General features: G+C 57.5%; 1 protein-coding gene across 7 annotated transcripts in view; it reads right to left on the bottom strand.

Moving 5' to 3' along the window:
* MXRA7 (matrix remodeling associated 7) overlaps nt 1-13,242 on the bottom strand; it is a 28,018-nt gene extending 14,776 nt beyond the window's left edge. For 3 of the 7 annotated variants that reach the window (XR_001524483.3, XM_015645910.3, XM_019008526.2), the window contains exons 1-4: nt 12,687-13,241; nt 5,933-6,028; nt 4,422-4,482; nt 503-602 (exon numbers count right to left, since the gene is read on the bottom strand). Coding sequence is in view for 6 of the 7 variants with exons in the window: in XM_015645910.3 (XP_015501396.1) it covers nt 503-602; nt 4,422-4,482; nt 5,933-6,028; nt 12,687-13,157 (728 nt within the window). In the remaining variant the exon portion in view is untranslated. Of the gene's footprint in view, nt 1-502; nt 603-4,421; nt 4,483-5,932; nt 6,029-12,686 lie in introns of all 7 variants that reach the window. The other 4 variants (XM_015645908.3, XM_015645912.3, XM_015645911.3 and 1 more) reach the window with 3 other exon arrangements.
* Nucleotides 13,243-13,620: the final 378 nt, after the last annotated feature.

Raw genomic sequence — 13,620 nt, forward strand, 5'->3', positions numbered from 1 at the left:
TACTTGGTAAATCTCCACCACATCCAGCTGAGGAGACAGCCCTGGGGATGGACAGTTCCAGTGTCAGCCCTATTCAGTGAGCTCTAGAACCTTGTGCTCCCTCACTTTGCCCCAGTGGTTCTGAGTTATGCCCATGTCCTTGGTTGGGACACCATCCACAGGGCCCAGGGAGGGGAAGTAACCAAAGATCAGGTCCTCAGTAGATACCTATCAGCACAGAACTAATGGGATCAGGGCAAATACACCAGCTGCATCAGCTGGAAAATTTGGGCTAAGCATCCAGAGGAGCTCCAAAGGTATTTAGGGCTGCAGTGCCTCCATCTCCTAAAGCAGTGTGACTTTATTTGTTCTCATATCTTCCTGGGTGAGAGAGGCCTGGAACTCCAGAGCAATGAGATGCTGAGGGCAGTGGGAGAGAGAGAGGTCTGAGCACACCCAGCTTGCTCCAAGGGCATGTCAGCCAGGTGGGCTTGGGCAAGAAGAAAAAGGAAGCTAAACTTACCTTTGTTCTTCCTCTAGTTCTTCTTTGGACATCATTGACTTGTACTGGTTTCCTCTTAGCTTTCCAGGACTGTATTTAAAAGAAAACGTCTCATCTGCAGCTGGAGAGGGGAGACAAAAACAGAGCTGTGAACCAGAGACCTCCTGAGGGCCACAACCGACAGCAGCAGGATTGTTCCCTTTGGGTGCTCTCTGTCCTCTGCTCCTGCACCCCAAATGCTCTGGCACATCCCCTGAGTCAGCTCCAGTCTCCAGAAAGCCTGGGCAGTCAGGGAGGCAGTGTGGATCCCAGAGCAGAGCCAAGGTGCTGCTGGCCAGAGGATGGCAGGAGCCCGGCAGCACTGCAAACAGCAAGGACTGCTGTGAGTGAGCAGCCTGCTGGAAGCAGATCCAAGTAAATCCTACAGCACAGGAACCATATGCCATTGTTCTCCCTGGATTCAAAGCCTTGCAGGCCCATCTTGGCTTATCAAGACATGCTAATCCTGCCATGATTAACTTGCAGCATTTTCCGCTTCTCCTCTCCAGACTTGCATTCCTTCTCCCTCCCTCCCCTCATCCAGGGGCCCTTTCCCAAGCTTGGGGCTCATGGATGGTGCTACAAGCAGAGCTGTCCCAGGCCACACAGGCCTGCAGATCTCCTGCAGCCCTTGAGAAAGCTTGTAAAGAGAAGATGCCACATGGCAAATCCCAAGGCTGCAAACAGCACTGAGCCAAGGCAGCCCCAGGAGCACCAACACAGCTGGGTCCAAGACCCTCTGTCACCAGCCCTGAGGAGAGAACCGAGGTCCCCTTCTCCTGGGTACTCTCCCACCCGGCTCACCAGCCTCAGCCCTGTGCTAATTAGAGCACAAAAGCTCAGACTCTGAGCCAAAGCCAATCCTTTTCCAATCGGATTTTGTTCGAGCACTATTTGCTTTTAAAAACCTCTCCCGTGCTTTATCTTCCTACAGATGGGAGAAAACAACAGGAGGGGAGGTCAATCCAAAAGACAGCCCAGGAGTCGCCTTTGTGGGTTATCTGTGGGCTGCTTATCTGAGAGCCTTTATCTCCCAAGGACTGCAGGACTCGGCTGCTTCACATCCAACCATCCAGCACTGCAGTTTCCACATTCCCAGAAACATCTGCTGCTTCTCCCAACCCTCAGAGCCCTGGGGATGCTTCCAAGGGGTGCAAAAGGAAGATGTTACTTCGCTATCTGCATGGCCCTGAAAAATTGCATATTATCCACAAACCAATATCCAGGATGACACCAAGCAGCACCAGCAGCACCCCTAGAGAGGTGAAACTCCCCTGGCAGGAGAGAAAGCCCCAAGCTGGACATAACACATGGATGCATCCTCTGTCCCCAGCAACACAGGAAGGCCCTTCCCATACTCTCCACTGGTATTGGGGTCATATTCATGATTGTCTCTCCTCCTCCACCTGCCCAAATGAAAAACCCCTCACAGCCCCTCCCCTCCCTTCCTCACATGTAGGAATCAGCATCAGCTTCCCTCTATTTTCCAATCAATACAGCCCTTAAGGATTTTTCTCCTTGTGTTTAATGCCTTGATTTTGGGATTTCTCCAACCCCAAACTCGTGCCCACATTCAGCTGCTGCCAGATCTCAGGGACCTCCTTATGAAAGGTAAGTCAGAGCCTGATTTTGTAGGTGGGGAAACCAGAGATCTCAAAAACTGCAGTGACTGTGCCTGGAGCAATGGGAGTGGGATGGGAATTTCACAGAGACCTCCTCCCTGCTAATGCCCACTCAATCCCCACTTCTTTACATCTCCAGGTTCCTGATCTTGGGAAGCTTCTCTGGGAAGTCCTGGTGGGTTACTGCTCAATTACTGATCTGGAGTGTTTCTCTAATCCCTGAATGCCATCAGGGCTCCCAGGGGATGAAAACTCTTTATCCAGCTTTGTCACAAATGTCTGAAGACAAGCAGCCCAAAGCTCTGGTCTGCAGCCCCAAACATTCAGCTTGGCCATATTCCACTTCCCTCAGTGGGAAGCCCTCCCCATGTGCAAACAAACAAACAAACAAACCTGGCCAGCTGGAAACATGCAGCAATGTTTCAGCACTTTGGGTGACCATAATGTGCATGGAAAGAAAATTCAGTTGGCTGCTGCTTTGGGAGATATTAGGAGAAAGAAAAAAAATTAAAAGAGGGTGTAACATCCTGTTACTTATGCTGGTGCAGAGCAGGAGCTGTTCATTACCTTTGTAAAGCTCGACTGATTTCAAGGACAATTGTTTCCCTCACGTGGTTTTCTGCCAAATGAAGTGAGATGTGGGATTTACACTGTCCCAAAAAGAGCAGTTTAGTTGCCACTTCACCAGAAAATAATAAGGGAGGAGGGAGACAAGGAAGGTCTCCATCTCCCTGCCCACAAAGTGTGATTAAAAAAAGGAGACAGCGTGTGGCTTTGGAAACCTCTGGCTGTTTTTTGAGCTCAGGAACTTTCTTTGCAGATCGAAAACAAACTTCAGGAAGCACACAGAAAAGGGGAGGCTGGGTTTTCACGTAGACAGGGAAAACACTACAGGAACAGGAGGTGACCCACTTACCGAGAGCCTCCATGAATTCATATTAAAGAAAACATTTGTCTTTCATCTCTCTGCCCTCACACTGCCAGTGCTGTGACCCTGAGCTGGCAGGATGAGAGCAGCCCCAAGACAGCACCTCTCCCCTGAACATGCTTCCTCTGGTGTGATCCATGTTATCCCTGCCAGCTCCCTGCCTGAAGTGGAGGGAAGGCTGCTGCGGTGGGTTTGGCTCAGGGCAGCATCCCAGGCTGGTGACAGATGCCTGCAGGATCCCCCCATGCCCCAGGGGAATCCCTGCTCGTGGGTTGAGTGGGGCCAGGACACGCAGGAGATGGTGAAGGAAAGAGCAGGGCTGATCCCAGGGCACTGCTGGTATCCCCAGCTGCATCTCACTGTCTCCTCCTCAGCCTGGGCCATCGCCTTGCCCAGCCCCATTATAAAATACTGAATACTTCAGGATACGTGTGAATACTACTTTCAGAAAGTAATACTTCTGAAATGGTGTGAACAATTCAGGAGAGGAGGCAGGAGCTGCCTGCAGGAAGACACAGTGCTGGCCAGGCCACAGCCTGGAGCCATCACCTTCTCCCGATCCCAAACTGCAGCCACTTTGGAACCATGCACTGTTGTGCCCTGAAACAGAGCTGAACCCTCAGCAGCAGACACAGAGCAGAGCTGCTGAGCATCCATTTGGCAGGATACACCCATCAGTCCTCAAACCAGGCCTCCCACAGCCCCCCATGGTGACATCCCCGGCCACCAGCACTGCGAGGAAGCCTAGCAGGGTGGAACGAGTGTACTTTGGGAAGCCGTCTCCAGCAGAGCTTCCCCCGCCTTGCAGGAATGGCACCAGGATTAAAATTTGATTCTCTGTGGCATTAGGCATAATCCTCCTGAGCCGGGGGATTGCCACACAGCACCTTCAAACAGCCAGGCAGAAAGTGGGGCAGGGAAGGGAGAACACCCCAAGGCCCCCAGCTGTCCCCAGCTACCCCACACCAGGACTCTTGGGGACATCCCAGCATCTCCAGGGCTGCCCAGGAGAGCAGGGTCCCCTTCAGACACATTCCTGCTTGGCACCATCTGTTTCATTTTCTTAGGAGTGCAGCAGTTGTCACCCCAATTAGTCAATGAATCATTTTCCAATCAACTAATTGGCTAAACAGTTAAATGTGGCTCTGACTAAAGCCCCTGGAGATTGTCCTGGATTCGAGCAAGGAGCTTTTGGAGCAGCTGCATCACAAAGCTACCCCATGGCAAACAGCCCAAGGGCATCTGGGGAAGGGGTAGGAATTTCCTGGAGGAAGGAGACCACCCCCAAGCACTCAGGGCTCCAGACCTGTCCATAATCTCCCTGCAAAATTCTAGCTTGCTTGGCACTCACCATCCTCATCCTCCGGCTCTCTCACCACCAGCTTCTCGTTTTCTGAGTCCACCTCTTCCTCCTGGAGGAGTTAAAAACAGAACAGCCATGAGGGGAAGGTGCTGTGCTGACTAACCCACGTTTAGTTTGGGCAAGGCTGGGATGCAGAGCCTGGAGCTCCAGTGAGAGGGCTTCCCTTCTACAAGATACAACAAACTTCATAAAGCCCAGATTCCTTGTCCTGTGCAGAAACTCCAAGCAGGGAGAGAGGGGAGCACTGAGCCCGAGGGTCACCAGCACCTGGGGTGTTCTGCAGCCTCCTGGCCTCGTGCACCCCATGGGCTGGCAAAAGGGGCAAAGCACCTGGGCAGGGAGGGGAGGAGCATGGAGGGAGGCTGCCAAGCCCCTCATTATCAGGGGACACGTGGGAAAAGCTGGGGTGAAGCAGACCCAAGGGGAATGACGCTGACCCAAGGAGGATCATGCACAGAGTCAAGTGCTGGCTTTGCAGTGCAGAGCTTTGGAGGAGCTGCGGGAGCACAGCCCCAGCCCAGAACTGGGTGAGTTTGTCATCAGGGAGGAATGTGCATTATTCACAGCCCCTTGGCTTCCTCTGGCCACTCTGTTCCCCAGAAGGAGATGCCACTGGGACCCCTGCCTGCTGCAGCCACGGCTATTTTGGGCCACGCTTCCAAACATGGGCACTTCCCACTGGACACCCAGACTTCCCCTGAGGATGGCTGGGGAGGCACCCAAAGGAGTGGCCTCAGGGAGGGGACACTCAGCTCTGGTGACTCAGCCCCAAGCCCAGGGCAGCAGTTCCCCATCACATCCACCTCTCCCTGGGAGCTGAGACATCCCCTGGGAGACCCAACCCTCCCGGAGAAGACACAAGGAGGGAGATTTTAACCTCTTCCTTGCCTGGGCATTAAGAACTGAGCATTTAATAACGAGAGCAAGCAAGAAATTTGGGTGGCAAACCTCCAAGGAGGAAAAATAGATCTGCTCCAACACAGAGGAAGAGACACTTGACAGGAGCAGAGGGGGAACAGGCAGGGATGTCAGGCTGGCAGGCAAGAGCAGCGTGCTGGGGCTGTCTGGGACCCCTGCTTGTGGCAGCCAGGAGCTCCCTACAGCACAACACTTTTCTGCTTGGATGGCTTGGAGGCAGATGCCAGCACCTCCCTTCCCCCAGGCTGTGATCTCGGACTCCACATCCCTGTCCCTCTGCCTTCCTGGGGCTGCTCCCTCCTGCAGCCAGAAACCTCAGAAGGCCTCACTGACCCCCATCCCCAGGGCATCACTCCCTCCACCTCCAAGAAGCAAACCTGCACCTGGAACATCATTTCTTTCTGTTTTACATGGGCTGAGTTATTAAGAGGCCACCCAACCCCACCAGGGAAGAACAACAGGCAAGCTTTGCCCCCCTTCCCATGGTCACTGCCACCTGGGACAATGTCCCACCCACACAGGGACACTGGCACACTGTGTGCCGTGCCACCCTCCCCAGGCTGGCTCTCCTTCCCACACACCTCTGCATGGCTGGAAAGTGCTGCGTGACCCCTCATGTCCTCTGCTTGTCCTGTGTGCCCGAGACCGGATCCAGGAGAGGCACCCAACGGTGGTATCTGGAAAAGGGCAAAATCTCTGAGCACAAACACCCCTGTGCTCAACCAACCAGCCCTGGCAGCTTCAGCACACATGGACAAATCCTGAGTGTGGCCAGTAGCCCACCTTGCCCCGTGCCCGAGCCTGTGCTGCCCTGACCCGTGTGCCCGGCTGTGACACGGCTGCTGGAGTGAGGAACAGAGAACAGTGCCCAGCCCCGCAGCCACGGTTTGGAGCTCTCTGTGGCAGCCCCAGCCCGTGGGATGGGAGTGGTGCAAGGAGCCACCAGCGAGGGGGACTGGTTCTGCCATAGCCAGGTTGGGCTGCCTGGGTGTCCTGGCGGGGCTCAGGCAGATTCCCAGGGTGCTGATGAGCACGCAGGAGGAGCAGGAAGGGAGAGGACATGCTCGGTTTGTTAATGCTCTGCCAGCTGCCTTCTCCATCACAGGAAAACACCCCCTGGAAACCTCCCCATCCCATCCTGCAATCCTGGGGCTTTCCAGCCCTCTCACCCCCACCGCAGCTGTGGATGGCCTCAAGCCCCGTGCACAGCCAGCTTTCCCTGTCCAAAACCTTCACAGATCAAGGTTTTCCTGCGGTGCCTGGAGGTCTGTGGAGGAGGATGTGCGTGGGCAGGGAGCAGGGACACCGTGTCCCTTGGCCTTGCAGGGAAATACCAGCGTCGGGCTGGGAGCAGCCTCTGGGCTGGCTGGAAATGCCAGCAGGGACAAAGCCTCACCTCGAGCCTGGCTGTGCCTACAGCCCCTGTGAGCCAGAGAGGAGGAGAGCCCCGAATTTCAGAGCTCTCAGCCCTGCCATGGCCAGTGGGTGCTGCTGTCCCGGCATCTGGGAGGGGGAAGGCGTTGGGACAACACTGACAGACTTGGACACCAAAGAGGACACGGTGGCACCCCAGGCACTTCTGTAGGAATACAGGGAGAATTTCGAGCAGCTGGGAGTTAGGAGGGAACAACTGGAGAAGAAAGGACCTGGGTGCTTCGACCAACAGCCCACAAATCAGCATCTCTCCGGTGCACACCGGGCAGGAAAACCTCCCGCAGGAATAAAAACAAGGCGAGAAGCAGCACTGCGGGGAGCTGTGCACGTCATTATCCGGGAGCATCTGGAGGAGACTTGACACGGGCCGCTCCGACCAGCTGCTGCGGCAAACAAAGCTCTCATTGCCGAGCCGAGGGGACGCGTTGGGCGGCAGCTGCCGGGCCCCGGGGCCGTGCGGGGCTGGGAGCGCTCCCTGCCCGCCGGCACATCCATTCATCCATCCGAATCATACCCGGGCACAGCTCGCCCGGGGCTCCGGAAAGGCTGGGGTTAAAATCCAGCGAGTCATCCACCTTAAATAACAAGGCAGAGATCCATCTGCCTCCTGGCTGCAGAGCCGAAGCGTTTGTTGGATCATCACAAACCTGCTGCTGCTGCCCTTCGGCTCCGCGGCCGCGATGCCCACGCGTGAAGCTGACCCTGGCAGCGGGCTTTGGACCAAAGCAGAGCGAGGACAAGGCTTCAGGGACATTTTGGGACACTGACCGTGGACAACCCTGAATGTCCCAGGGGAGGATGGCTCAGATAGAGGAGCTTGGCATTGTGACCCCGAAATGCCTCCTGAAGGCTCTGCCAGCACTGAGCCCCCTCCCAGCCTATGGGAGATGGGAGCCAGGCTTCCCACTGCAGCATCATCTGGTTTTCAGCTCATTTCTGGCCATTTCCTCCCCACTTCCTCCACTCCCAGTGCAAACCCCCCTGAGCAGTAGGCTTCTTTCTCAGAAAGGACTAAAGGAAACTTTGGGGGTGGTGTGTCCCTCACCCTTTCCTCAGGGGCAGCCCTGGCACTTATGGGCAGGTTGGGGACAAATAAGTGCCCTGCTCCAGCTTCAGGAAAAGGGAAGATCCCAGGCTGCAAAGCAAGAGGAGAAAATTATCTTGGATTAAACTCCTGGGCCCTGTGTGTTGCCATTTATGGCTGCACTTTGTGCTCCAAGCCTGATGCAAGACACTGCAAGAGGGAAAGAAAGCAGACAGGAGAGAGCCAGCCAGAAAGAGAAAAGCCAGGAGAAAAGGGGAAGGAAGAAGCCTTTAAAAAAAGACTCAATAATAATAATAATAACGTTGGGCAGAGTTTAGCAGAGCAGAGCAGCTGCTCTGTCAGCAGCTCCCCTTCAGCCACCACTGGGGCTCTCCATCCTCCCGCTGGCCAGAGAAGCAGCTGCAGAACAAGAGCAGTTTTCCAGCCCTGGTGATGATCCTGCCAGCTCTGGGGTGCCTGGAGAAGATGTCCCTCATCCAGAGATGGCATTTTGCAGGTCTGAGCCCACCAAATTGTGGGAGCACCCGCTCCTGCCACTTCCCCTCTCACTGCTACGGGCAAGGACAAGTCACAGAGTGGCCAGAGCATTTCTGAAGCTCCAGGACCATCCAGCCCTTAATGAGGATCAGGCAGTGCCAGGGTTGGTGAGGAGACACTGGTGTGTCCCACAGCAGGGTGAGGAGCCCAGCTCAGCAGCACCCATCCCTGCAGGCACCATCACATTCCAGCGTGGCTCCCCCAGGATCACATTCCCTTTATGCTACAGCCTCTGGAAAGCAAACACCACACACCAGGACATCCCTCGCTGCCCAGGCGAGCTCATGGTATCCTTGGGAGCAGTGGCAGGCAGAGCTGGCCCTCACCTGGCAGCCCTTCACACGAGTGGGCACCTCAGGAGGCAAAGAGTCCCTGTGGCCTGTGCTGCAGCAGTGCCCTGGCTCTGGCACAGCTCCCAGGGCTTTTCCCAGCCCACAGGGGCCTGGGCAGGGAGCACAGCACAGACCCCAGTGTTCCACACCACATCCCAGCACCAGCCCCGTGGCTGGGGTTCAGGGCAGGCTGGACACGTGCACAGGTTCCCTGGGGGTGACACACAGCCTGTCTCACTTCCCAGTTTGCAGCCTCTGCAAGAGATGATGCATTTGTCCCTGGCACAGGCTGCTCTGCGTGAGAGCTGGGCACATCTGAGCAGTCAGGGATCTGGGTGGGGAGCCCTGCATTCCCTGGCAGTGCTGCTGCCAAGGCTGTGACGGGGGTAGCTCATCACCACATCCCTCCCCAGTGCACTGTGGGACACTGGAGCTCCTGTCCCAGCCTGCTGGCAGTGCAGATACAGCCTGAACAGCTGCCAATTACAGCCAGACTTAATTAGACACCCTCTCCCCTCCAGCACAGGGAGGGCAGGCAGGAGGTATTAGAGGGAGAAATTATGACTTTTTAAAGAGGGCTCCTGGTGGGAGCTGGGCGGTTTGTGCTGCCTGGTGTGTCCAGAGGCACCAGGAGCCCCCAGGGAGGAAGAGATTGGGGTGGGGGGCGCAGGAAAAATGCACCAGGAGCTTGGCAGAAGAGACAGATGACACCTTTGTGCTATCCAGGTGTCAGCCCTGCAGGCTGTCCTGCTCACACAGGGTTTGTGTTCCCCCTCTCCCCACTGTCACCCATTTTCCCCTGCTCCCTTTGAAGCCCTCAGCTGCAATTAACCCTTGGCAAAGCAGCCAGGCTGCTGTGCCCTGGCACTGCCCACTCTCCATCTCCAGAACATTTTGGGCAGGATGGCATCCCAGCAGTGGCTCTGCTCCAACACTGAATCCCCTGCCCAGTCCCTGCCACCTGCCACTCCAGGACAGAATGGCTCATTAGAGAGTTGAAGTTTCTGACTGTTTCTCACAAGAACCACGCTCCACAGCCCCAGCGATGCTGCCGTTCCCACCCAGCAGCTTTTCATTAGGGGATTGCTTTGACAGCACTGCCTCATCCATTAACGAGCTGGGGATGGGGATGAGAGCAGACAATGACAGACTAATTAAATTTTTTTTTCAGTGATGGGAGCAAGCAGAGACAAGGGGAACCACTACCAGCAGTTAAGGGAAACAAGGACTCCTGGGCTCTTTTCCTTGCTCTGCCACTGGTTCATTTTGTAGCCCTGAGCACAATGCTGCAATGACCTGGTCACTGCAGAGAGGGCCAGGGAAGCTTCAGCCGTGCAGGAGGTGGAAGCAGGAGGGAGGCTGAGACACGCAGCTGCCCCAGCAGATCCCAGTTTGCACAGGCAGAGAGCAGGGAAGGAGGAGGCAGCGGGATGTGTGGCTCCAGCCCATCATTAACACACCGAGCCTGCTCTCCCTGGGCGGCTTCATCCATCAGCATTTCGGTCGAGTTAATGGCTGCGGGCAATCCGAGCCAGGCTGGCACATTGCGTGCTAAGCAAACAGGAGGGAGAGAAAATAAGGAAAGAAAATAAGGAAATAAAATAAATGTGGAAAGAAAGCTCTCCAAGTGGGGAGCACAGCCCTCTGCCTGCTGATGTGCTGAGAATCCCTGAGCCTGCAGGAGCCGGACAGGGTCTGGGACTCGTCTGCTGAGTCACATCAGGGACCGCAGCCCTCGGCAGAGCCAAGACAGGCTGGAAAGGGAACGATTCCATCAGCAGCCGCCTGCAAAGCACTCACTGCTCTGCCCAGGACCTGTCCCATCCCTGCCTGTAGCTGGGCTCGGGTCTGAGTGGTGCTGGAGGAGGGGAAGGATGAAGCAACTTTGAGGATGTTCCTAGGGAACAAAACCAGGGAATGCAGGGAGATTCTGCAGAGGATGGTCTCTCCCTCTCTGCCCACAGGACCAACCCTTGGATCAGCAGACTGGGCACTGCCACACGTGGCTGGTGCCTGCTGGAAGTGCACGTAGTCCCTCGGCCGTGCCACCCCGCCCCGGGGCCGGCCGGGCAGCGCTGGCAGCTGTGGGATCATGCGCGGGGCCACAGCTCCCAAACACTTACTCAGCAGCGAGAAACATCACTCCCCCTCCCACTGCTCCCCACCACCACCAGATCACTCGTGCCTGCTCCCTGTCCTTCCCAAAGGGATGCTGCTCAGGCCCAGGGTTTCTTGTTCTGCCTTGCTCACACAGTGAAGGAACAATTTCCCTGGAGGAAAAGCTGGCCAGGACCCTTTGCTGCTCCAGTGTTTCCTTTGCTGTAAGAGGGGCTGAGGGCAGTGAGGAGCCCCAGGCCCATAAAGCCTGGTCAGACTTCTGGGGGACACAGAACTCCCTGTTTCTTGAGTAAGAACTCATTCCAGGCACACAAAACCCTGTTACTGCACCTGTGCTGTGCGGGGGTAAAGGAGCTCAGCCCTTCTCTGAAGGCAACAAGCATTGCAGCAGTGCCTGTTCAAAGAAATCAGGGCTGAAGAGCAGCCAGAGGGGAGGAAAACATTCCCAAGATGTGAGCTAGCAGCAGAGGAACCTGTGGGCTCTGGCAGCCCTGGATCCAGCCCTCTATCCTGATGGTGCTGTCCCTGACCAGAGAGCAGCTCCACCTGAGTGGCCAACTTCAGTGCTGAGCTGGCCCAGCCAGGACCCAGCTGGCTAACGGTGGCCCAGGAGCTCTCCAGAGATCCTGGTACTCACAGGCACTGATAAATCACACGACAGGGAAACAGATGTGGTTTCCAGGATGCTGGGACAAGGGATGGGGCTGCTCAAGAGCTGTATCCATGGGCACGGGGCACCGGGAAGGGGACAAAGTGAGCTCTGAGGCTCACAAATCACCAAGGGAGATGCTGAGGAGCGCAGGGAGGCAGAGCCACATCCCAGGCCCGAGAGCAGGTCATCCCTGGGTGTTGCAGAGCATCAGAGCACAGAGCAGGGTGTGCAAGCCCCCGGGACCTGCCCAGGGCTGTCCGGTGAGTCACTGGAGGTGCTCTCCAAGGCGAGAGCTGTCTACGCACTGCCCGGCAGCCTGGAGACAGTTGCTGAGGATTACAAATACTGCTAATAATAGCCAGGAGGCGACTGGGCCCCAGCCCTGCGTGCCCCGGCCCAAACACGCTGCCGGCACACGGCGATGCTCCCGCATCCCCGAGCCACCCCAGTTCTCCCTTCCCGGCTTTTGGACAGCGGCCACATGGGAGAAAGCCACCAAGGCAGGGAGTTCAGGTGCCTCAGGTTGTCACCGAGTCGAGTCCCACCCAGGCTGGGCAAGAGCAGAACAAGATATTCCCATGGACAGTGGGTCGCCCCTTTATTTTTAAACAAGATCCGGGGGAGGAGGAAGGGTTTATCGAGCGTTTATAGGCATCGCTGCCACCCCCAGTTCAGCCAGGGGTCAGAGCTTGGGGCCAGCATCCTGCTGGGGCTGGGAAGGAGCGGGGCGGTCCCTTCCCTGGGGCAGGCAGGGACAGCAAGGAACCCGCGCTGGCACGGGGACAGTTTCTGTAGCGCACAGAAAAGGGATGAGCACGGGAAGAATAAACACAAGTTCATACCCCAGCACCTGGATAAGCTCTTGGGGAAAGGAAAAGACTCCCAGGAGTTAGATGTGCGCACAGGAGAGGCTCACACTGACACACGCTTCTCTTCCCTTAAATCTTCACTTTCTTGATTATTTTTAGGAGCATTCCTTAGGGGACGGGGGAGGGAAGGAGCCAGAAATACCTCCCCAAACCGGGGGACAACGGGCTTGTTCCCACCCGAAGACAAAACACGGAGTTTGCCAGGACCTCTCTTATTTTAGGGGAAAACCCCGAGCGCTGCTCCTTCCCCGCCACCCGCGGGGACGGAGGCGTGGAGAAGGGACACCACGAGGGAACTGGAGGGACCCCGGCGGTCCCGGGTGAGGCTCCTCGGCGAGCCGGCCTTACCTTGCTCTCCGCATCCTCCCGGTGCCCGGGCTGCCGGGGCTCTTCTGGAGGCTGCCGGGGCTCTTCTGGAGGCTGCCGGGGCTCTTCTGGAGGCTGCCGGGGCTCTTCTGGAGGCTGCCGGGGCTCCGCGGGCGGCTGCCGGGGGATGCTCTCGGCCGCCGCGGGGCTGGGCTCGGCCGCGGGGCCCGGCTCCGCCGCCGTGTCCCGCTGCTCGGCGACCGCCTCCTTCCCCTCGTCTCCCACCCCGACCTCCTCCACCGGCACCCGGCTCCCCTCGTCCTCCGGCCCCTCGGCCGCCGCTTCGCCCCCAGGGCCGCCCTCCCGAGCCGGCTCCGCCGCGGGTTCCCGGGGCCGCTCCGCCGCCCGCTCGCCGCCGCCTCCCCGCAGCCTCAGAAAGACGGAGGCGAGGACGAGGGCCAGGACGGTGAAGAGCAGCGGGACGGCCAGGTACAAGTCCACGGCCAGGTCCATCCTGCCCTGCCGCCGGAGCCCGCCCGACCCGACTGCGCGGCCGCGGGGGGTGCGCGGGCAGCGCTCGGCCGGCGGCGGGGCTGGGCCGGCTCTCGGCCGGCTTTACCCGGCGTCATCCGCCGGCCCTGCCCACCGCCACGGCCCCCCCGGCCCCGGCACCCACCTCCCCCTCCCAGCCGGGGCCAGAGCCAGGCCCCGCTCCCCGCCCGCCGGGGATGCGCTCCCGCATCCACCCACACCCAGGGGTGGGATTTGGGAGGGGGCGAGCGGGAGAGGAAGGCTTGAACTGCGAGCAGCCCGGCTCTGCTTCATGCGAGAGTCCAGCTCGGGACAAGGGGATCTTTCATTAGGCACTGCCTTATATCCACAAAGTCATTCCCAAACTGCTCGCGGTGACTTGCACCGTCAAATCCTAGAATCTACATTGGAAAAAACTTCTAAGACCATTACCCCTTTCAGTGAA

The sequence above is a fragment of the Parus major genome, chromosome 18 (genome assembly GCF_001522545.3).
Source record: "Parus major isolate Abel chromosome 18, Parus_major1.1, whole genome shotgun sequence".
Lineage (NCBI taxonomy): Eukaryota > Metazoa > Chordata > Aves > Passeriformes > Paridae > Parus > Parus major.